The following is a 23,865-nucleotide window of genomic DNA, read 5'->3' on the forward strand; positions in this document are numbered from 1 at the left end:
GGGCGCTACGTGTCCTTTCTCTGTTCGTTTCCCAAGCGCTGCATTCACCATACTCGAGCCCGTAGCTCGGCCTTCGTGGCAAAATGAAGTTGCACGACTGTGACCACAATTTTTACGGCATCAAAACAGCGATATTCGTCGAGATTACTGGTGAACCTGTGCCGACTGTGACCGCCAACGTCAAAGGTGAAAAAAGATATGCCGCCGCGTATCGCTTGTCTGTGTGGCCTGCAAATACGTTGACCTAGATCGCAAAAAAACTCGATCTTGCATTATCTTGGAACGTAGTCTGATTGATTATTTGTGCGTCACTTTGACAAAATGTAGGTACAAAGCTGCCCCGCAGTACTTTTTCATGTCCTCGGAGTATAGAAGCTGAAAAGTGATGTAATGTACTCGTTCATTCATTCCAACTTCCCAGACACGTGCAACGCTCAAACATTAACTCCTCTAGCACGAAGTATATATCGCTGTTTGTTTCACATACTCACAAGGCCTCATTTATGAAGAAATTCGTCCTCACTGGCGGTAACCGAAGTAGTTTCGCTTGTACCTGATGTTTTACGCGCAAACTGCAACGTAGCATCCCGCGATGCCTGTCACGCGAGTTGTCATGAAAAAGAAAAAAAAAAGTGCATTGATAGCCTATGTGGGTATGCGCCACAATCACCAAGGACAACAACAGCCGAAGTGTTCCGAGTCCGCAATAAATTTACTATCATCAAGAAGTGCACAACAAAAATGAATGCTTCAAGTTGTCCCTTTAATTAAACGTACGCGCTACACTCCTGCACCAATTCATTATTTTCTTCGCGGTTACTTATTTTTCCAAGTTCCTTTTTAGTTACCTCCTCGTGCCTCCTGATTACCGGCATGTGCCCCCAAAACTAGGCCAGTTTACGGGGACCATCAGTGACGTTATTGTAGTCATCGCGAGTCATGTTTCAATTGCAGACAAGGTTGTGCCTTACCTCAGCAGACCGAAGCTTCCGGTTCTACGGCTTGAAGACGGTACCACTTTGTTCAACGCTAATGCCATATGCAGGTATATGTTTCGGCTGTGACCTAAGTTTCTCAGTTGCTTTATATACGAGCGAAGGTAAAAAATACTTTCGGTTCTTTGTTCCAGGTTTCTGTGGGAGAAGTCGGGGAAAAACTCACTTCTGATCGAAGACGAAGAATGGTGCGAATGGGAAGCCGTGAAACTACAGGTACTTGTTTTTTATATTTAAAACTAAAGTCTCCCTCAACTATTACCCTGCTATAACGTTCACATGCATTTGTTTGCAGCCTGTTGTGGCAACAGCTCTCCTAGAACATATACAACATGGAAAGATTGACAACAGCATACAGCTCATACTCAGAGCTCTCTTGAGACACCTAGATGGTTTCATATCCCAGCATTCCACATTAAGCAAGGACGTACAAGTAAGTTCCATGTCACAACAGTATGGCTTGTGCAAGTTGGTTCCCCTGAATCATGCAAGTGTTACTAATCTGTTACTGAGTGCTGAACCTGGATGCAATACTCGCAACAAACTGTGCGCTGAAGAGTAACATGATTTTCTGCGACTTGTAAGTCTGTTGCCAGCACTTTGCTACTGTGATCACACTTTCATTAATTGGAATACTTAAATCTGTTATGGTGCTGGATGAGGGGCCAAGCTTGCACGTGTTCATAAGCAGTCAACTGTTTTTCCTTAATTATAGTGTTCTCTGTACTGTCACAGAATGACCTGTTCTACTAACAAGCATATTATATATTATTCTTTCTTTGCACGTCATGTGCAGGGTCCTGGCTTTGCCGATGTCATTGTTTGGTCTTCCATACTGCCACTTAAGACTATCGACAGCTTATTTACAGGTAATCCAAGCAGATAACATATGAAACATAGTCTTTCTTTTTTATTCTGCACTTTTAGAGGTTCTTATTTGTGTTGTGGTCTTTTTGGTGCAGGTCTAGTAGTTCCTTGCAAAGCTCTGTGCAAATGGTTCAGTCATTTAGAAGCCAATGCAAGTTTACAAAAAACACTCAACTTGGTTCTTCCAAAGGAAGGCTACAAAGGATTCAAGGTGAGTTGTTCATTTATAAACTACTAATGATATCTTGGCTTCTTTCCTGTTTAATTAAGTTTTACAGTCTTCATTAAGGTTTAATGATTAAGTAATAGCTCCTGACCAGCAGCTTCTGTTAGTAGCTTCATTGCAGTGCTCCTGATTAATGCTGACATCAGGTATACCATATATATTTTTAGAACAAGTTTATTTGTCCCATCATGTCATTGGTAATTGTAATGATGCTGTAGTGAAAAGTAATGTTGTGTGGGCTGCTGTGGACTACTTACATCATGCAGAAAGCGGTGAAGGTAATGTACCTGCCAAATAATATGAATCTGTAACCAACTTTTTGGTGGTGGTATTCAAGAGCACCGATCAGGCATTGACTGCTTGATCAATTCATGTTGAGGTCTTGGTCAATTGGCACCTTCTTCCATTTGTTAGTGGATTAAGGAACGGTGCAATTGTTACTAGTTAACAATAAAGTAGATGGTTTTATTTGGTAGATGCTTTGGTTCGTCACATTTGTAGTGCAAGCATAGCAAGCTGCAGTCCTCTTTTGTGTAGATAATCGTTTTTGGAGGTTTTACAGCACCAATTGCACTGCTGCAGCTTTTACTTTTCTAACCACTCTTTTCGTTTACTGTACCAAGTTTGTAGAAATTGTATGTTATTCTCATTCTTTCAGGAATCCCTCGTGGCCTTTGCACCGCAATGTTCTCCATCCGTGCCACCGAAAGCACCTGAGGCAGTCTCTCAGAGGTCAAGCATCAGCTGCGTCTCAGCACCAGTGGTTTGTAAAATTGGTGCCTTTAACTGAAGTGTAGCCTTCGGTATGTTCAGGTCTAATGTATGTTTCATTTTGCTGCCTTTCAGGAAGACAGGGAACACACATTAAGTGGAGAAGAAATTGACAAGGCTTTTCAAGTTTGGACAGACCCACGGAACAAGGCTACAGAACTTCAAAAGCGGACTGTGCCTATGTACGTGACCTTTTCACATTTACAAATTTGGCAGAGTGCAACATTGTGTCACATTACTCTGCAGTCCACTTGTAACACTGCTGAGCAAGCTGGAAAATCTGATTGCTATGACCATGAATTGTTGTACGTTGTCCAATTTTATGTAGCTTTCATATATGATGTAGACATCTCTTGCAGTTGGGTGGAATGCAGAAACACTCATGCACAGAAATATCAAATGCCGTTATTTGTTTCAAACGCGTGTTGTCTACATATCCAGTGCTGTATGTGTGAAAAAGTATCACATTTTTGTATTTCACTGTTTCAGACTCCCCAGGAATGGTGAGAAGAATGTGCTCATCACAAGTGCATTGCCCTATGTCAACAATGTACCACACCTGGGGAACATTGTTGGGTCTGTATTGAGCGCTGATGTGTTTGCGAGGTAAGGAATCCCCAACCTATGATGCTGCTTGCTGCTGTGGTCTCCAAAAAAGGCCCGACTGTTCTCACCTCCACTGTCTTCCGTACACTAGGTATTGTCGGATAAGAGACTGGAACACATTGTATGTGTGTGGCACTGACGAATATGGCACAGCCACAGAGACCAAGGCACTGGAGTTGGGCATCACACCTCGTGAGATCTGCGACCGGTATAACAAGATCCACAGTGACATTTACCAGTGGTTCAACATCTCCTTCGATCATTTTGGGAGGACCACAACTGAGCAGCAGACAAAGTAAGATTGTTAATCGTTGCAATGGCACTGTATTCATTCACTTTTCTGTCTTGGGGGTCGCGGAGCAGTGGTATATGCGCATGGGCACACTACCGCTAGGCTTTGAGTAGACTTTAGTGCTCATGGATGATAATCACAGATTAGGATTTAGGCCATAACTAGCCGCAACAGACAAAGTAGAACACAAAAGCAACTTTTTTTTAAAATTTTGCTCTCAGTGCAATGTCAGAAAATATATCAGTGTAATATTTATGTGTTACAGACTCCGTACAAACAAACATTAGAGATATTACTGAATTGGTGCTCTAAGTCCTGCTTTCACTGATGTGTGGAATAGGGGAAAGAGGTTTGATAAGAGGGGCACAAGTTTTACTCAAATAAACATGGCTTAACCAAGGGAGTTCATTGTGGTCAAATGGAAATGTACTTGAGACAGCTTTCGTGACAGCCAATGCAATTTTCGCCTGCTGAACTGTTTAGGCAGGAAACTGTTTGTGGCATTTAAGGAATGAATTCTTTCCCATATCTCATTGCTACTGCCTCCTTCACTGCCACTTGTGTTGTTTCAGAATCGCACAACAGATCTTTTTAGAGCTTCACCAAAATGGATATTTGCGTGAAGAAGTGGTGGAACAGCTTTACTGCAGCCATTGTGACAGGTAAACTTTGTCACATTCCTCTGGAAGGATTGCGTAATTACAATTACACTGTAACAACGGTGCACATTAGAGTAGAACTTGAGGTTAGAATATGTATAGTGGCATGCAGTTGAGCTGGCTTATATAAAGCTTTGATGATTTGAATTGCCATCTATATTGAAAAGTGGGAATATTCTCTCAAGAACCCCAATTATGAGTACAGAGGAGATGCACACTTATGTCGCATTGCGCCCACCAGCGCATTCAGTATATGTCGATCAATGCGAGGCACAATGATGGCACAATGATGACCGTAAGGTGCACTTTCTAACAGCATACGAGTCACTGTGGCCCTGCCCCATTGACCACAACCTCTTCTGATGCACAAGTACTCATCCTTTAGAGTAGCTCAGTGGATATGGCATTGTGCTACTAAGCTCAAAGTTGCAGGTTCGATCCCAGCCGCGGTGCCAGCACTCTGAGGGGGGGCGCAATGCAAAAATACTCAAGTACTTAGATTGAGGTGCACGTTAAAGAACCCCAAGTGGTAAAAAATACAGAGTCCCCCACCACAGCATGGCTCATAATCATATTGTGGTTCTAGAACATTAATGAATCTTTTTTTAATGCACAAATACTTGTGGGATTCTGCTGTTTGTCTCTCCCAGTATCTAGGCACGTGCACCAAAAGTTCTTTTTGGTGCAGATCTTTTTTAACTGATGTGGGAATGTTGCAGCTAGCCAGAACTTCTTCTGGCACAGGGGTTACTCCACAATTTCATTGCATTATTTTTGTACAGATGCTTTTCTTGTTGATTGGTTGCAAAACATCTAAGGTGCCCCACCTATGTGTGTCGCATTGCAGCATGTAGTATGTTTACGTGGTGTGTGTAGCATCTGATGCAGAAAAGCAGTCTGTGCAACATATTTTCGGTATGTGTCTGCTCAGTGCATTGGCATTTTGCACACCATCACAACTCACACCATGGAATACATTTTGAACTCTCGTGTTTGCATTAGTTGGCTTAGTAGCTACTTGCATGCTGCACATAGCTTTGGCACTGACAACATCTAGGTGTTGTCGGTCATAGATGCCTTAGTTTTGAAGTTGCATTCTGTTGAAGCAATAGGTCATTGCCATATGTGGTCACAGGCTTTAGACATTGCAGCTGCTCATCTTTTACATGAAACGATTGTGACGTAATGCTATCTCGTGAATCCCCTCAATTTTGATATACTCTAACCAGGCTCGATGGTATAAAACTTTGTATATATAAAAAACTTCTGTTTGTGCTATGACTTGCTGTCGTAGATAGCTTGCTGTTGCCCATTCTCCACATAAATTTTCAAGATCTATATACAGTCAAACCTTGTTATAAAAAAGTTGCATCCAACATGAAAAGATGTCTGTTACATCATATATTTGTTATATGCATATATTTACTACTAATCAAAAAACATTTTAGATTTACTTTGTTTCTCTGATAATCCACATTCATTATTCTAGGTTCAACAGTGTGTTTATACACATCTTTAGCTTGAATGCCACTTAACTTGTGCTTAGAGTTACCTTCCGGTCTAGTTATCTATTGTGCATATTCTCTATGTGCATATTGTGCAATTCTGCATATTTTGTGAAGCTTTTATTCTCATGAATAGCCAACTCACTTTGGCCGGTTATGGTTATGCAGTCCAGTTTATTGTGAATATAAGTCGGTCACACATCTAAACCGCAATTTTTTTCTGGCTCGTTTCTTTGCTTTTTTGGCTGTTTGTATGCAGGTTTCTTGCAGACAGGTTTGTTGAAGGCACCTGCCCATTTTGCGGTTATGAGGATGCACGGGGGGACCAGTGCGATCTCTGCTCAAAGCTCATCAATCCAACAGAGCTCAAAGAAGCACGATGCAAATTGTGCAAGGAGAATCCGGTGCTGAAGACATCAGGCCACCTTTTCATTGACCTCCCCAAGGTATAATATTAGTACTCATGAGTGACTGCACCACCATCAGAGAAATTGTGCTTCAAATATAGCTCAGTTACATGTTTTCTATTGTGTGGTATATGTGCATGCATGAATGGGTGGATAAGACTGGTTCTTCTCGCAGTCAACTTGATAAAGAGCACTGATAATTATTGGAAGCTTACCATTCTTTATGAACATCTGGTTCTATGTGTTAAAAAGCGGCAGTGCTGCGTGTGTTCTTTAAAACATTGCTTTAAATGTAACGCAGAAATCTTGGAGCATTTCATATTCACATTTTATTCTTGATACTTTGTGTACACTGATAATTAGTTCTTCATGCCTCAAGTGTAATATCTCTTCTTCATGAGCATAGTCAGTTGGGCTTTGGTTCCTAATATGTGTGCTGAAAGGTAAGAGTGTATATCTGTGGGTGCTTGCTTGATATTCATAAACTTCACTGGTTGTGGATTTGTGAGTACTCAGACCTCTCAGCTTCATTCGTTGTTTCGCTTTAATAAGTATATAGCAGCAGTGTGTAGGTAGCACTGCAAGCTTCTTTTTTGCTTTTCTCAGTTAGAGCCTGCTTTTACGGAATGGTTCAAGAAAAAGACTTCAGGGGATCAATGGACACAGACTGCCAAAGTGATAACGAATTCCTGGCTCAGGGATGGCCTGAAGCCTCGGTGCATCACAAGAGATCTCAAGTGGGGCACGCCTGTCCCATTGCAGAGCTATAAGGACAAGGTAAGCATAGTGCAATAGTACTAGTTCGATACATTTTCTCTATGATGTCTAGAGCTGGAGTGCTAAGTCTACATGGTTGCAGAGAACCGAGTATAGGGGACACATAAAGACAAATATTAAGTCAAATCTGAGTGATTAATTATGCTCCTTAAATTTTAACAGCCTTTGTTGTGTTCCAAAAGGTGTGTTAGTTGCAGAGAGAATTGCAGTTGGCACAGCAAGCCGACTCCTCAGTTCAAATCGCCTGCGAACAAGGGACATTGTGCGTGTCATCTATGTGGCATGTTTGTTGTCCATGGCCTCCAAGGTACCTGGAGTGGTGCAGAAGCCCTGCAACACATCAACATTTTCATAGCTCGCGTTCTGTCTCGTTTTGTAAGTCAATCTGTGGCACAGGGAGAGCACCATTAGCATGGAAGTTCTCTCAACAGAGCAGTTGGTTGCTGGTAATAAGTATTTTTGAGGTATCAGCAAGGCATGATATTTTGTATGAAACTTACATCATAATGTGGAGGAATGTTGGACATTTTGGCTCACTTTGTGTAGGGTTTGTGTGTGTGAATAATAATGTTGCAGTGCTTGTGTAAATGCTTTTTAACATTATGCAACATTCTATTTATTGATGCTGCTTGGTCCACAAAATGATAATGATGAATGTTAGTAAATACTTTTAGGAGTGCTGCAATGCTCCAGGGAAAGCTTGCTGGGCAGCACCAAGAACAGCATTATAGCGGTGGTTTCATGCACTTCGTGTGACGGACTGGATGTCAGTGAGTGGCTTAATGATTGTTGCATGAAAATGTAATGTGCAGTTTATGTTCGCACAATATTGCGAGCACAGCAGAGGCCGCTTATAATGTTAATTTACCAGAGTCACGAATTTCCACACTATAAGCAGTAATGCACTATAACCTAAACATTTTTCTAAGGCTGTGCACTTGTGAAACTTGTAGACCAAGCAGCTTTATGTGTCGAGGAATCAAAACATCTGACCAGGATGTGCCCTCACTTTGGATGCCAAAGTGGTCTTTAAGTTTTCTCAAGTGTCGTGCAGCCTCCGCAAAGCATTTCATTGACTGTGCACCAAACCGCTACTTTGGCTGCCGACTCCAGACAAGACCATGCTGGAAGAAGTTCATTTTACCATTTTAAGTATTGCCTGATTTGTCATACAGCCACGGGCGATGTGTTGCGACCATGGGAATGGCATCAACATGTCGAGCACAAGTTGTGCCAATGGCCGCCTCATGGAAGCTGTTGTAACCATAGAAGTGACGAGATGGCCTCGAAGATGTGACCACGCACTGCCCGATCGCGGAGGTCATGGGAAATGCCATGAACCATCTTGTAATATGGGGGTTACTGCGCTATAAACACACTAACAGCAGAAGTAGAAGTGGGTAAGATGCGCACAGCAAGATGAACCTCCACCAACTAGCCCAACTTGCCGCTCTACTGCCATCAACCAGCTGAGCACACTTAGCAACTACAGCACGCCAACTTTCTTTATGCAACATTGATGCTGTACAGCTGCTGGGTGCCACTTTACGACGGCATGGGAGAGTGCAGTGTGGCGTCCAGAGCTGCGAAAATTGTAATTGAGGGTTACTTTCATTTTGCTTGTATATTGAAGTTCCTACGGCCGATAACTTGGGTTTGCATGTATTAATTACCGTAATTCCTTTTGCTATTAGTTCTTTGACATGCAAAGAAACGGCCTAGAACAAAAGTGGTGGCCTTAACCCTTTCACTACCAAGGATGAGCCAGGCTTGTCATTGGAATTTGTACCGTTCTTATCTGAGGACGAGGTGGGCCTGTCTGAACTGAATCCTGGAAACATAGTTGAGTGTTTCCAGGTTCAACGTCTGGCTCGTCCTCAGTAGTGAAAGGATAAAAAGTTGCTGAGCCCCTTTGATAGTCGTTACCTCTACCAAATGGTTATTCTTGTTTGCTTACTTTTGTTCTCAAGTGCTGTCCTTCTGTCCTTTTTTCATTATACAGGTGTTTTATGTGTGGTTTGATGCTCCTATTGGCTACCTCTCCATTACGGCCAACTACACTAGCGAATGGGAGCTTTGGTGGAAGCAGCCTGACCAAGTGACATTGTACCAGTTTATGGCTAAGGATAACGTGCCGTTCCATGCTATTGTGTTTCCTATGACACAGCTGGGTACGCACCAAAGCTATACGTCGGTTGACCATCTTATGGCCGTAGGTGAGACTGTGCTTTCCTAATACCAGAAGTATATTATGAAGTTGCTGGTTTGTCAGTCACGTCAGCCACAATGTGAAATTGATAACAATTTTGTTATTTTCCTTCTCCTCTTCTCCACTGTGCTTGAGAAGAATTATTGCCTTCATAGTGTTTGTGATGACCAGTTAAAGGCCAACTCCAAAAAAAATTTCACTTGGGCTAGATTTGTTATAAATGAGTAGTAGTATGTCCAACTGAACCAATCTTGGAAAAGCCTCAGAACTAGTAATTACATATTTTTTGTTAGCAGCCTTTATAGGGACTGGCAACTGATTTTTAAGGACTTAGATTTTTATGCCGCAATGCAAAGCTCACCCTCAGTAGTGTTGCACCTGTATTGGCTACTTCCAAGAGCGTTTGGATATTTTGTAATCAGAATTTTTCGATCTGAGCAGCCTCTAAAAAAGTACGAGTCCCTCCTCCTGCAACTCTGAGAAGTGTGAGCGATGTCCATAGCCTGCTTCGCAAATTGTGAAAGCCACCCATTATTCTGTTTTCACAGGAGTGAGTGTAACTGTGGTTAACCACCTACATTTTGACTTTTTCAACCACTTTTGAAAATAAAAAGCTAGCGCAATAAGCTCGCATTGTTCTACAGACATTTCTTATATTTGTACCGCATTTTTCCCCAAGTACACATCTATGTCAAGGCTGGCTGGCCCCCATCGTTGTTCTGTTGATAGAAGAGCCAAGTCAACTCATTTAAAACGAAGGAGAAGGCAGCGCTACTTTTCTGCTTGCTACAAACGAAGGCTTATCTGCACATTGTATGTCAGGAAAAACTTATAATTATAAAAAGCATACTGCATTTCAATACTAACAAAAAGACCAGGAACTGCATGCACTAGTAGAAGGTCACATGGTGGACCTTCTATGCAGCTTCATGTTTTTGCCACGTGGGGTGCCAAAGGTAATCTTTTGCAACTTTTAGTGATGAATTAAAAATATATATCCACGTGTAATGAGAAAAACATAGCTCGTTTTAGCCAATATGATAGGGAATCATTCCATCAGCAGGGTTATCTCGATTAATGTTCTGAGCAGCTGTCTGTCCCTTTAAACAGCACCTAATGCATTCACCTGGTGGTGTCGTTATGATGTAAGTCACAGCATGTCACGTCCGAAATTTTTCAGTGCGCTGCAGCCAGCGGTGAGTGCCAAACACTCAGGCTGGCTTATCTAGCCATGCCTAGATAACGACAGAGACCAATCAGAGCATGCTGTAGTCTAAGTGCCTCACTGCCATTGGAGGCTTGTCACGGCACCCTGCGGTATCTATGCTATGCAGTTGCGTGGCCTCCAAGATGACAGAGGTCATGCATCACTAAGCGAGTGGTAATGGCGGTGTGCTTTTGCAGTTTCAGTATCAAAAACAGCTGTTTTTGCAAGTTTTTCATAGCACTCTCACATGTATTTAAAACGTAAAATTTTGCACAAGGGCCTCTATATATCTCCGTTATGTTAAATTAGGCTTTTTATATGGTTCAAAATTTTGTTGCAGTAGGCTTTTAATATGAGGGCAAGAGTAGAAATTTGGGCTAGAGTGTTCCTTGCAAGGTTATACTTGGTGTCCCAGAAGTCTTTCCCTGATTACAAACATGCAGAAGGCAGAAAATGTGACACATAGACACATCTTTTATCCTGAAGTGCAGGTAACATATTCAAGTTTTTGTGTACGCACACACAATAAATAAATTTCGATGTGTGCTCCTTTCGTTGCTCGAAGGATATCCAGGTGATATTCCGATTCCACCCATGTGTTGGTTTGCAAATGGTGTCCGATTGCACTGTTCTTACATCACTGGGCTCTGTAATAAAGGAACAGTGAGTATGTGTGCGCATAAAAACTTGAATACATCACGTGCAATTCAAGATAAAGGATATGTGTCTATGTGTCATATTTTCTGCCTTCTGTATGTTTGTAATCAGGGAAAGACTTCTGGGACACCCTGTATAATGTACCACTGCTCATTCTTCCTTGTCTCCTAATGAGACTAAGGAATTAGCAAGCAGTACTTGATTCCGATCAGGCATTGCCACTTCATGACAGATATCGCTACAATAAGTTTTCTATTCGCACTTATGGGTAGCTTTGCGCCAGAAGCAAGCATCTTCATTTATAGGCTGTGTTACACTTGACGTAATAGTTCTGTGGAAACCGGCAATTACACTTGTTACACTTGTTGAGCTTTACCCACATTGTCCACTCATTGGCACTTTGGTTACGACTTGGTAGTTAGCACTTACAGTACTTTCATTTGTATGGGTTTCTGGGCAGTGGTTCAAGGCATCCTCTTTTGAAAATCACGGCAGACTTTTGGCTCCTTTTACACAACGTCAACATGTAGCTTGGTTTCTGGTAAAAGCTTAGGACACGAGAGTGAAAATGCGAGACAGTAAGTGAATAAGAGCTCCACATTTAAATGTGCCTTTCAGTTATCACAGGAGTGCGGATTTCTTACTATCCTTGGACAACAACAATAAGAAAAGAAGAAAGAAAGAAGAAAATTTACAGTCTTTTCAACTGTATAGTTGAGCATGACATGCTGCATCATCTTCTTTATTTTATGTTATGGCAGACACTATTCTCCTTGCCAATACCACCTTTGCAGTTTATTTGCATTATCATAAATTTGCTGTAAAGCAAGTTCCGTTGTCAAGGTTTATGGCACCAGTGGTGTGAAAGCTTATTGATTTGTGTACTCCTAAACTTTTTTTGTGTATACGCATTCTTTTACCAACAGCATGAACTCTAACATCTTGGAGCCACCATATCACCTTAGTATGTATTTTTCTTATTTTTATAGGGTGATGTGTCTGATCTTTCTTCCTCTTCTTTTCTTTTTGTCAGAGTACCTAAACTATGAAGATGCCAAGTTCTCAAAAAGTAGAGGAGTTGGCGTGTTTGGTAATGATGCCCAGGACACCGGTATCCCTGCTGATGTTTGGAGGTTCTATCTCATGTACCAGCGTCCCGAAAACCAGGTACTACATTAAAAGCTAAAAGTCCTTTTAGTAGCAATATGGCAGTTCTACCTGCAGTGACTTCCTAAAGCTCTGTTGTTGAAAGTGACAGCATGTAGCTGCTTCTGACTGTGATGTTTTATATACAGTAGAATGAACACTTCCAAGGTTTTGAAGTTAACAAGTATTGCTTAGTGGGCAAGTTGGTGCATCATATTCTTGTCTTGCTTTAGCACAACTCAAAGTATGAAGGAAAAAGACAGGCGACACGATGAGCGCTATCCTGCCACCTGTCCTTTTCCTTCATACTCAAACTGAGTTGTGCAAGAGCAAGACCTTCCGAGGCGTCTTTCCCAGGACCACAGGAACAGAATTTATTGGATATCTGGAAGATGCAATGTGAACATGTTTAATAAGCTTGTATCCTTTCAAGGGCTGTGCTTCAGTGGTGTTATAGCTGGGAGACTGTACTTGTGAGAAATGTATTAGTGAGGTTTTTACAGTACATTATTGAGCTGTGTGTCTACATATAATATTGTACAGAGTGCCACCCGTGCATTTATTTGCACGTAAATTGCAAGTAAAAGTGACCGCAGATGAATGCAATTGACATTACAACTTTTTGAACAAATATAACATCCCCTATAGGTGGTGTCCAAAACGTGGCATCAGCAGTGTTTTTCCAGCTTTGCAATTGCTTCCAGCCCATGCAGCTTGTAAAAGCGTAGCCTTCGAGATCATTTTCTGTTACTCAGAGGCAACCATTGCTAGGGCATGGATTTGGACACCACCTTTTGTTCCCATAGTCTTGGGCCTCATTCTCTGTGCATTATCTATGTGCCCTGCATGTTTCTGTGTAAGCAACAAAGTTCCAATGATTCACTTATTTATTGAAATCGTGTGTCGTCCCTTAATACAGGACACAAGTTTCTGCTGGAGTGATCTGCAGCTGAAGAACAACTCTGAGCTGTTGAACAACCTTGGAAACTTTGTGAACAGGGCACTTACCTTTCTGTTCAATAATTTTGGTGGTGTGGTGCCTGAGCTCAACATTGTTGATGAAGACAAGGTGGTCATTGCTAAGGTATCAGCACAACTGGGGAACTACATCAGTTTCATGGACAAAGTTAGGTAAAGACAACTCCTCTTGCTGCCTTCCTTCAAAGTGCATATCCTTGAAAATTTATTGAACTACAGCTATTGAATCTGCACATTTTTGTAGCCACAATTGTTTCTTTTTTTTCATTCTAGGCTTCGTGATTCGATTCGGTGCATATTGAGCATCAGCCGAATAGGCAACCAGTACATCCAGTTCCACAAGCCTTGGGAACTTGTAAAAGGCACACCAGAGCAAAGGTAAATTCCTTTTTAATCTTTCGTGTTGAATGTTATATTACCTGGACCTTGATCCCTACCATGCTTGTAGTTTGAATAACTCTATGCAAAAAAAAGACTTTGCTCTATTTCCATCCAACGTCTTTCCCTGGCTCACTGATGTCATATGTCTCTTGCACTTACGTCTGATTTTAAATTTTAAAGCCAAGTTGTCTCCGTAATCAAATTTATTGTATGAAACTGTACACCATATGTAAAAACCATTTACTTCATAAAGTATTATTTGAAATGTTTTACAATTGGTCACAGCTTTTCGGAAAGGCTGTGCAGAGGCTACATAGTCATTGCCACACTTGAAAGGAGGAAAGGAGGGGGGGGGGGGGCAACTGTGAACTTTGATCATTGGACTCTTTTAAAAAAATTGAGATGGCTGGTTCACACGTACTTTCTGCACTGGATGTTGCAATGAACTGACGCTTACTGCAGGCTGCGTTCCGCAAACATCATGGCACTGTGTGCCAACGTGGCCTGTCTCCTGGCTGGAATGCTGCAGCCATTCATGCCTGAAACCAGCGAAGCCCTGAGACAGCAGCTGAATGTGCCCATGTTCAAGCTGGAACCTCACTTTGCGCCACTCTTGAAGGCTGGCCACAAGATGAACAAGGTAAGGATGGGCAGCCTCGTCCTTCGTGCCGCCTTGTCAGTAGCAAAATCTTGCAGAGCATGCAAGCGCTGGCAAAGCCCACATTGGTTGCCAGTTTAGCATTTAAACCTGCTCTTGAGACCTGTGCTGTGCACGATTCCTCTTGTAAATTTTAACTCGTGTCCATCTTGCTTGCAGCTAAAGATGCCATGCAATTGCCATTGTACTGAAGAGACCTAAAACCTGATAACAGCTGCATGTTGTGTCTGAGCTGATTTTATACACCTCAATTTCTCGCACGGTTTGTTACCCACTAGCTGCAAGTTGTCCTCTCTAAGAACATTGCCGCGTCACTATTTGTGCCAACTACACCCTGACGGCGACGATGACCGGGCCGTTCAAGAGTACGAGCACGATAAAGAAAAGATAGAGACTTTTCTATAATGAGCAAGCCACTGGTGGACCAACTGAAGAAAGTCAGAATGGAATGGATGGGCCCTTACATTTGAAATGCTGGAGGCCAGAGAATGACACCTACAGCCAAGCGTACTGAAAGATTCACGATCGAGAGCGCAGCTTTCGTCACGACATTCGTGATTCTACCGGAGTGCTGCAAATTGCTCGTATTAGGAATCCAGGGAAAACAGGGGAAAGGCGGGAGATGGAAATTCAGGACGATGAGCAAAACGAGAACAAGGTGAAAGCAGGAGTCAACGTTTCAACAAGTGGACTTGTCTCAAGTCTGCTTGTCAAAACGTTGGCTGCTTCCTGCTTTCACCTTGTTCTTGTTTCGCTCATCGTCATATTAGGAATGGACTTCTTAAGGGAATACGGTGTCGTTGTCAACGTACACGATAGCGTGGTAACATTTTTCCCTGAAAAAGACGACCCCAGGCACAGAACCCCAACGCCGAGCCCTACGTGTTATCGACGAGGACGTCTGCATACTGCCACTATCATGCAGACTTGTTTCCGTCAATTGCGGTGCACAGCATAAAGAAGACGCAGTAGCAGAACATGTAACTGCCCTTCTATTCTGCCAAGGTGTTTCCATCGCTCATGGCATCGTCAGCTTAGTTGACAGGCGTGCAGAGGTGCTCTTTACAAATTTCACAAACAAATGTCCGCACATCGGTAAAGGCACCGCTGTCGTATACCTAGATGAAATAAACCACGCTCAAGACTGTTTTGCCATACAAGAAGAAGCCAAGGCTCATACAACATCATGTACACCTGCTGTTGACGTTGGTCCAGGGTTAACGCCAACAGAACGACACCATCTTACAGAACTGCTCGAAGAGTTTAAGGACTGCTTTTCATCTACATCGCGAGTAGGTCAAACGCCGCTGACAAAGCACCGCATCATCACGGAGGAAACAGCAAGACCCATTCGACAGAACCCATATCGTGTGGCTCAGAATAAATGTGAAGCAATACAGCAGCAGGTCGAGAGGATACTACTGGCCAAGGCTCGCAGCACAGGTGGAACATTACGTTAGAACTTGCCTTGAGCGCCAGTAACGCAAAGTACCACCAACTAAACCCGCTGGGCTACTGCAGCCTGTTGCAGTACCGGAAACGCCGTTTGCTCAAATTGGAATAGACCTTCTTGGTCCCTTTGCACTATCTGGCAGCAGCAACAGATGGGTCATAGTAGCGACATACTATCTCACACGATACGCAGAAACCAAGGCGATTCCGAGCAGGACTGCAGCTGAAGCGGCACGGTTCTTTGTCGAAAACATTGTCCTGAGACACGGTGCTCCAGCGGTCGTCATAACCGACAAAGGAACTGCATTCACAGCTGAGCTCTTGTGCATTGTGCTTGCGCTCAATGGCACAGCGCATAGGAAGACAACATCCTATCACCCACACATGACAGGGCTTACAGAACGCCTCAACAAGACTGTCGCAGACATGGTTTGCATGTACGTTGATGTGGAGCACAAGAATTGGGACAAAGTATTGCCATACGTCACATTCGCATATAATACAGCACGCCAGGAAACAACCAAAATGGCCCCCTTTGGTTTGATCCATGGTCAAGAAGTCACTACGATGCTTGATGCTATGCTGCCTCACAACTACTACAATGATTCGTGCGAAGATGCCACAGAATTCACTGAGCGTGCCGAGGAAGCACGACAGCTCGTGTGCATCTGAATAACTACACAGCGAGAACGTGATGCTTGACGGTACAATCTCCACCACCAATTCGTCGCTTATATGGGGAAAGGGTCTGGGTTTGGTATTCGCTACGACGCTGATGCCTCTCTGAGAAACTTCTATGCCGATACTTCGGACCATACTTTGGTTCTGTGCCGTATTAGCGACGTGAATTATGAAGTCGTGGGTGACGGTTCATGCTGCTCCAAACGCTGTCAACAGGTGCCTAGGTAGTCCATGTGGTGCACATGAAGCCGTACCTTTCTGAATGATGTGGACACCGAACTGGCAAGCTGTTTATCGAGTCTAACGACTACCATTTGATGAGAATCGGGACGATGCTCGCTCTGGAGGGAGGGTAGTGCTGCGTCACTATTTGTGCCAACTGCACTGTGACGGCGACAAAGACGACGCCTGGGCTGCTCAAGAGTATGAGCACAATAAAGAAAAGACAAAGATGTTCTTTTGTGCTGGCCTGCATCCTGCACATCCTACTGGAGTACAATGCGGTACTGCTACTTGCCACAATAAAGCCCCTGTGCTTTGTGACCTGCTACAATGTGAATATGCTAATACAATTGAACCCGCTTATAACGGTACCGTTTTTAACAGTATATCTGTTATAACAAGAAGAAGCTGCTGCACCATCAACTTTTGTGTGTTTTCCATGGTGAAATAACCCGCTTACCGCAATGCCCTGATGCCGCATTATCAGTTATAACGATGAAGTCTGGTTGCTGGGTATCAGTGCCGAAAGGTAGTGAAATGCGAAATCCTTGAAAAGAAAAATAGGAAACGAGAAATTCGAGCCACTGAATGATGGCCCGCTGCCCCAACAGCCACTGCACGCTCATTTTCCAGCCTTCTCCACACCCCTCCCTCCCGTAGCCCTTCCACCCCTCCAAACACGAATGGGCTACACCCATAGCTCTACGCTGCACCACCCTCTGAAACATGAATGGACCGCACCAACTGCGCTGCTCCCAGATTGCTTGCTGACTCCTCATTCAGTGCAGTTCTGTAAACAACTTTAATTGCTCGCATTCGTCCTTGTTGGTTGTGTCGAAATCATTCCTGGCAATGTTGTTTCTCAGCCTCGTTTGACTCGCCGCCGAAACAAAAGATGGATGATCCGTCTGCTGATCATCGGCAATGCACGACATTGCTGGTGAAAATAAAGTGCATGGCCATCAATTTGGAGACCAGGGGCTTCTAACTGATGAGGCGATTGGTTGCAAACATGCTTGCATTGGATAGCGACAGCGACAACGGCAGTGATGACACAGTAGGGCAGGCTGCCTCAGCGTTGTCCTCACAGGAGGCCCGGCAGATGATTCAGTCTCTCTGGTGCTTCGTTTTCGCAAGGAACCTTCCACTGCACTACGTGGAACACCTGGATGCCTTGGAGAAGGATTTCGGCAAGCTTTGCATAAAACATGCAAGGCTGACAGACATAAGGTTTTCTCGTGCAATTCAGTGATAAGTACATGGCGAGTTGCTTGTGGCAATCTCGCCTCAGCATTTCTTCTGGATTTCTCAAGCTGACAGGCTGCCATGGCAACCTTCTCGCATTTTTTCAAAAGGCCCCTTTTGGGGACATCAAAGCGATGCCTCGGCTCAGCTCGCATGTCGCTTGTTACCCGTGACTCCTCTTTGCAGTGGTTATAGCAGTGCCATTCTTTAACGCCGACAGCCGCAGCTTGTTGCATGCGATCGGAGCACCCAGGAAGCAGTTAAACGAGGGAACATAATCAGCAGCCGGATGGAGGAAGGTGGTGGGGAGGAGGACTGGTCTCCCCGCTCTTCATTTTTAAGAGCGTTTAATGCAACGGCTTGCCTTTATTTGATGTAGAAAACCATTACCGTCACTTTTATTTTGCATGGAATCTGCGTGGAAACCATTGCCTTCCATGTCTATTGCAAATGATTGTTGTTTACAAACTTGAGAGAACTCGAACAAAAATTCTGGACAATGGCAAGGGCCTCATGACTTCTTTTGCAGCATGACGAGAAGCACAATGTGTGCGTTCTAAACAGATATTCTCGCTGTCATGCACATCTCTAAATTATTTTGTTGCCTGTGAACCACTAAGGAATTGTCCATAATGATGTGTGATGTGTAGCAGTAAGCAAGCTCGATATCATCACCCAAATGCTCAGGATACGCTAAGCGTTGGTTCCTGTCACAACACTTCCTAGTGACTCCTCTTTAACCTGGTGACTGAAAAGACAACACCATGTTCTTTTTTGATAGCAAAACATGCTCATATTCCATGTCACTATTGACATATTAATGGTGTCACCAAATCTTACCCCCTTGTTTTTTTTTCCTGCTTGCACTGTTACGAGTTTGTGCTTCAGTGTCCCATTCCATTCGTCAGATTGCCTGGAAAATGCACGACATACTGCTGTGTGTGTCACCCTGATTAATACATATGGACTGACAGCTTGGAAATTAGCTTATGTTACCAAGATAAATCATTACCCTTACATGGGATTCTGATTCTGATCAAGTTCTATTGGCAGGTTCAGGCTTGTCTGCAAGTCTGCAAACTTTGTCGAAAATCCTCTTCCTCCAGTGCAAGGTACTTACTCCAGATTTATGTTTGGAGCTGGAGCAGGCAGAGGGCAGCAGGATACAAAAGTGCATAGAATTTGTTGCAATGCACCCTTGCTTGCCATCAGCTCTTTTTAAGCTGCAAAGGTTTTAAGTCTTTTAGAGAATCAGTAAAGACATGTATAAGTGTGCTTTTTCATAGGTCATGGTATCGTTAGCACCTGCAGAGCTGCATTTTATTTCAGTAATTAAGAACTTAAATTTAAAAGGTATGTCATTACAGTTTCCGTCACCTGTGTAGTGGAACAACCTTCTTGATGAAGCCATAAGCCTCTCGGCTGACTAGTGGAACATGCCCTCAAATGTAGATAGTGAGTTTTCACTTCTCTATCACTGTTTCCACCCTGTTCCTCTCTTTTTGAATCCACACTGCTGCTTTCCAAGTCCCCGATTTTTTTAAGAAAGAAAATTGGTGCATTCACAATGTGATATGATATCTATTTTTGCACTGGAGTTACGGTGTATGCACCTGCTGTCCGGAACTATCTGCTATCAATGTCTGCAGGGCTGTCTAGACTGCTCCGTAGGGCACTCTTGGTTTAACACCTGCTTTTTATTTACTGTTCGAAAATGCGGCCCAAAAACGCTTCCAAGACATGGATCTTGATGGCAGTTTCTGTAGAGTTCGTTCAACACTTGCATTCCTGGCAAACTTATACCATAGACAGTATGGTCCTATGTGGAATCAAATGACTGAAAGTTCCTTCTTTTCTTCAGCCTCTGCCTCTTTTCAAGAAGATCGAGCAGGAGACGATAGACACCCTGAAGAAACGGTTTGAAGGCAAGACATCAAGTCCAGCAAAGGTATATTGCACCTTGTTTAGCACTGGAAGATACATAAAAACACTATTCTATGAACTGTGCTGCAGAACCAACTAGTCTGCTTGCGTATGCTCTAGGACTTGTTCATTTTCCATTTATGCGTTATAGTCAGCAACAACCTAAGAATGCATTGGCAAATGCGCTGCTATCCAAGTCAAAAGATAATTTGTATAGATGTGTCAGCCAATCATATTTACTCATTTCTGCATACCTGTCAACTTTGAAATTCACAGACTCTTGCCGACACGAAACTGAGGTAAGGGTGAATAGCAACCATTTTTTTAAGCTTGATCTGAGCACACACCTTTTAAGGTATGCATATACACATTGTAGCATTTTATAGATGATTTACCTATATATACAGCACACAAGCAGCAACAAACTTGACACAGCAAACACTGACAAGCAACACATTGTTTTTAGATTGTTTTAGATTCAGTAACCATGGCGTTGGCGATTGCTCCTGCTTGTTTTCTCTATAAACTTGCTTGAAGCAGTACCCATCTTGCATCCTTTCAACATTGGAAGACCTCCTACGAAATGTTCGGGCACTGAAGAGTGAAACTTCTTTGCAGTCAGAACTAATTTTTCATCAAACTTGACGCAGCATTTGTAAAGTCGTAAATTGAGTGCAAATTTGTAAACATTATGAAAAAAATCGGGGCAGTTGGCAGGCATGTTTTTGTGACGTCGTGGCAGAGGCAAACAGTACTTTTGGTATCGGTGTCTCACAGGAATTGTGTGTTGTAGAGTGGATGCGCAGAGGGCAGGCGCTGTGTGGTTTTCTGCGCAGAGCTTGTACTGAATTCTTAGGTTATCGCCAAGCACAGCTTGAAGGAATGCCTCTACAGAAGTAATAAATTATGTTGTAATCTTCTGAGGTAAGGGGTATGGCCCATTTGGCGCACAAAGTTCAGTAGTGTAGTGTGCTAGTCTCGGCCTGATTAAACATCCACCATAGCAATCCTTAAAGCTTTCTGGGGTGAATATTTGGTTTAGTTTGGAAAAAATAATATATGTCTACTTTCTTCAGGTTGTGAATGGCCACAAGGACACTAGCACAAATTCTCTGAACAGTCATGCTTCTGGTGACACCAACTTGAATGCAGAGGAGCTCACACGTCAAGTGCAAGTTCAGGTAAGCAATGCTGACTTAAAGGGACCCAAGGCAAATACTAAGTCGACGTGAACTGTTTAAATACTAATTTAGAAACACCATAACACTTGTTTTGTGCCAAGAAAGGACTTTACAAGAAAGTTGCATCTGAAGGGTCTGAATACCTTTATAGCAATTCAAATCTCCCGCCACCCAACCGGGGAGTAGTGATGTTGCGTACGCCATCACCACCCTATGCTGCCGTCAGTGAGTAAAATGGTGCCCGACAGACAGCAGCGCAGTTTTTTGCACCAGACGCAAATGCGGAGCCATGGAGAAACCTAGCCAAGACCGATCAACTCGCCACTGCAGCTGCTTTCGGTCAAGCGGCGTGGACCGTTTGGGCATCCCGCGAAATCACATGAAAGTGGAATTCTCTGGTACTTGCAGTTTGTGTGAGTTTCGTGAGCCCGCAAAACCAGCGCAACACTGCGTGATGATGAAACTACTGAAACGCGAAAGCGGAGGCAGCACAGATTTGAGCAAACATGAAACCTGTTAACTGACTGCATCATTGTCAAGGGTAATGGTAACGAGTTTTCTTTTTTCTTAAATGAAATAGAACTAGACAAATAGCATTTTATTTCATCTTATAATGTAATACAATGATGTTTTTATAACAATGGTTGAATACTAATCACAGAATTTAAATGAGGAATGCCTTCGTCATCAGGAAAGTACATGAATGCCCCAGGGGAGTCCCTAATCATGTCCTGCATTTAGCTCAATTTCTCGGTTACTAAGCCTCTGTTTGTGATAATATTGATGACCTAGAGATTCTCGAGCACTAATCTATCACTTTAGCTTGACTTAATATTTGCCTTTAGTGTCCCTTTTAACATGCTGAACGTAACCCAAAAGAGTGGCTTTCAAAATTTTAATAAATAAAGCCCCTCTGGTTTATATATATATATATTTTGCATAGTTTATCATTTCCACTTGTGGAACTTTTCTTAAAGGGGTCCTGAACCACTTTTTAGCAAAGTGGAGAAAGGCATTTGAAGTGAAAACAGGCTATTTCAGAAATACTTTGCCGCAAGAAGTACTTCAATGCGTTCAGCAGAAGCGGAGTTATTGGCAATCAAACATGGCCTCCGTGATGCTTCCACTTCTCCTTCAATGCCTTGCACTGCGAAGGCTATGACGGAGTGGGGCATGCCTACAGTGCTCCACCTTCTAAATGTCACCGTGGTGCACAGTTCAAATTTCATTTTGGATTTCAGCATAGAGGACATGACTTCGGATTCTGGTGCCTATGACGCACTATACGTAAACCAAATGCGGGTGTCCTCAGCAATCTGTAGTGTGCTTAGCCAACGGACTCGCGGCGAAACCTCGCTGCGGCCACGGTATGTACGCTACGTAGCAGACCGCAACTACCATTAGCAGCTGCGTATGGCAATCCAGTTTACTATGAAATAAAGCATCCAGAAGAGAATAAGGAGCAGGCTTCTGTTGAAAAGAGAGCGTTTGAGTGAAAAGCGACATGGCGCTCCGCTTGCGAGCTTCAAGTACCGCATACAACAGCAAAACTTAGCCAAGATGTTCACAGCAACGTATGCTACTCGCGGACTGTGTTATTTCACCAAGTCCAAGGGGTTGTTCAGGGCCCCTTTAGAGATGTTGTTTTGTTGTCTTTGTCATTATAGGCCTAACAGACCATCAGTATGACTGAAAATGAGACATGCAGTCCTTAACCCTTCGTTTGCCAAGGAAGAGTCTCACTCGTCCAGGGATTTTTTTTCGTCTACCGTGTGCCATAGACAAGTGGCAGGCATATCATTATCTAAGTGTTAATGCTGCGCTATTAGATGGCACTAGTTTTACAGAGAACTAATCTTTTGAGTGTGTAGTTGGCGGAAACGAAGCAAAGGTCTGGATTCTCTCAGTTTTAAAAAATAGTGGCACAGAACAAGGTGGTCGTAGCTCTGACGGCCGCCTTTTCAATGCCAGAACTGTGGTGTTTTTAGATGTTTCCTCACCTCAAATAAACAATTAGGCCTGAAAAGATTTAGTGCTTGGACCTTAAATTTAGTACTACTAACTAGTATTGTGAAAGCTCTATCAACTGCTCTCACATGGACACAGCTCAGCAGTAACACTTTGCTGCTGATGCCTCTGTATTTTTATTTCCACACTGCAGCACAATTAATGTGCCATATGGAGGATAACAAAAGCATGCTTGACTTAATTCTGTGCCAAGAAATATTGCATTTAATAGAGACTGTTTCTATGGCCTTTCCTAGCCAACCAGCCCAAGCAGCCAGCCTTTTGATGGAAAATAAGTAAATAATAACAATCGACAGTAAAAGACAACAGAAAATAACAAATGAACTGCTCATATCGGAATAAAACTGTTCACTATGAATCAGTCACTAAAAAATTTGGGTAACTTCAGTGGCTGTCTGAAAAAAAAAAGGGGGGGGGGGGGGGGGCTCAAAGGTGGTTTTATGCTCTGCAAATAGTGTAGCTTTGACTAGCTATGAAGCTAGTGCTACAGAAACAGTTAAATTTTCTTGAATCGTCCATACAGTACACCAAATGTTTGCATTGTTGTGGTGCCTTGAAGTACACTGGCCCCACCCGTAAGGCGAGCTCACAGTCCATGTGGTGTTAATGATTCTGGTAAAATTTGCCCTCATGATGGCAGTGTTCAAAGAAACCATTTGCCTTGATTGGCCCTGGCCCACATGATCGAGCACCGACATTAACAGGATTACTGCAGAGCTAAAAGAAACATGCTAAACTTGAATGCAGGGTTCAAAGCAGCTTTTTTTTTTCTATTTCGAAATACCTTTCAGT

General features: G+C 43.1%; 1 protein-coding gene across 1 annotated transcript in view; it reads left to right on the plus strand.

The window, feature by feature from the left end:
• MetRS (methionyl-tRNA synthetase 1) overlaps positions 1–23,865 on the plus strand; it is a 24,591-nt gene continuing 726 nt past the window's right edge. Inside the window, exons 1-20 of the mRNA XM_050178485.3 lie at positions 1–186; positions 955–1,045; positions 1,130–1,211; positions 1,291–1,428; positions 1,792–1,864; positions 1,958–2,073; positions 2,747–2,851; positions 2,935–3,041; positions 3,349–3,465; positions 3,557–3,760; positions 4,330–4,419; positions 6,181–6,367; positions 6,935–7,105; positions 9,108–9,321; positions 12,212–12,345; positions 13,244–13,455; positions 13,576–13,680; positions 14,146–14,323; positions 19,803–19,889; positions 20,941–21,045. Coding sequence (XP_050034442.1) covers positions 84–186; positions 955–1,045; positions 1,130–1,211; positions 1,291–1,428; positions 1,792–1,864; positions 1,958–2,073; positions 2,747–2,851; positions 2,935–3,041; positions 3,349–3,465; positions 3,557–3,760; positions 4,330–4,419; positions 6,181–6,367; positions 6,935–7,105; positions 9,108–9,321; positions 12,212–12,345; positions 13,244–13,455; positions 13,576–13,680; positions 14,146–14,323; positions 19,803–19,889; positions 20,941–21,045 — 2,619 coding nt within the window. The 5' untranslated portion in view covers positions 1–83. The remainder of the gene's footprint in view (positions 187–954; positions 1,046–1,129; positions 1,212–1,290; positions 1,429–1,791; positions 1,865–1,957; positions 2,074–2,746; positions 2,852–2,934; positions 3,042–3,348; positions 3,466–3,556; positions 3,761–4,329; positions 4,420–6,180; positions 6,368–6,934; positions 7,106–9,107; positions 9,322–12,211; positions 12,346–13,243; positions 13,456–13,575; positions 13,681–14,145; positions 14,324–19,802; positions 19,890–20,940; positions 21,046–23,865) is intronic.

Source organism: Dermacentor andersoni, chromosome 5 (assembly GCF_023375885.2).
Source record: "Dermacentor andersoni chromosome 5, qqDerAnde1_hic_scaffold, whole genome shotgun sequence".
In the NCBI taxonomy this organism is placed as follows: Eukaryota; Metazoa; Arthropoda; class Arachnida; order Ixodida; family Ixodidae; genus Dermacentor; species Dermacentor andersoni.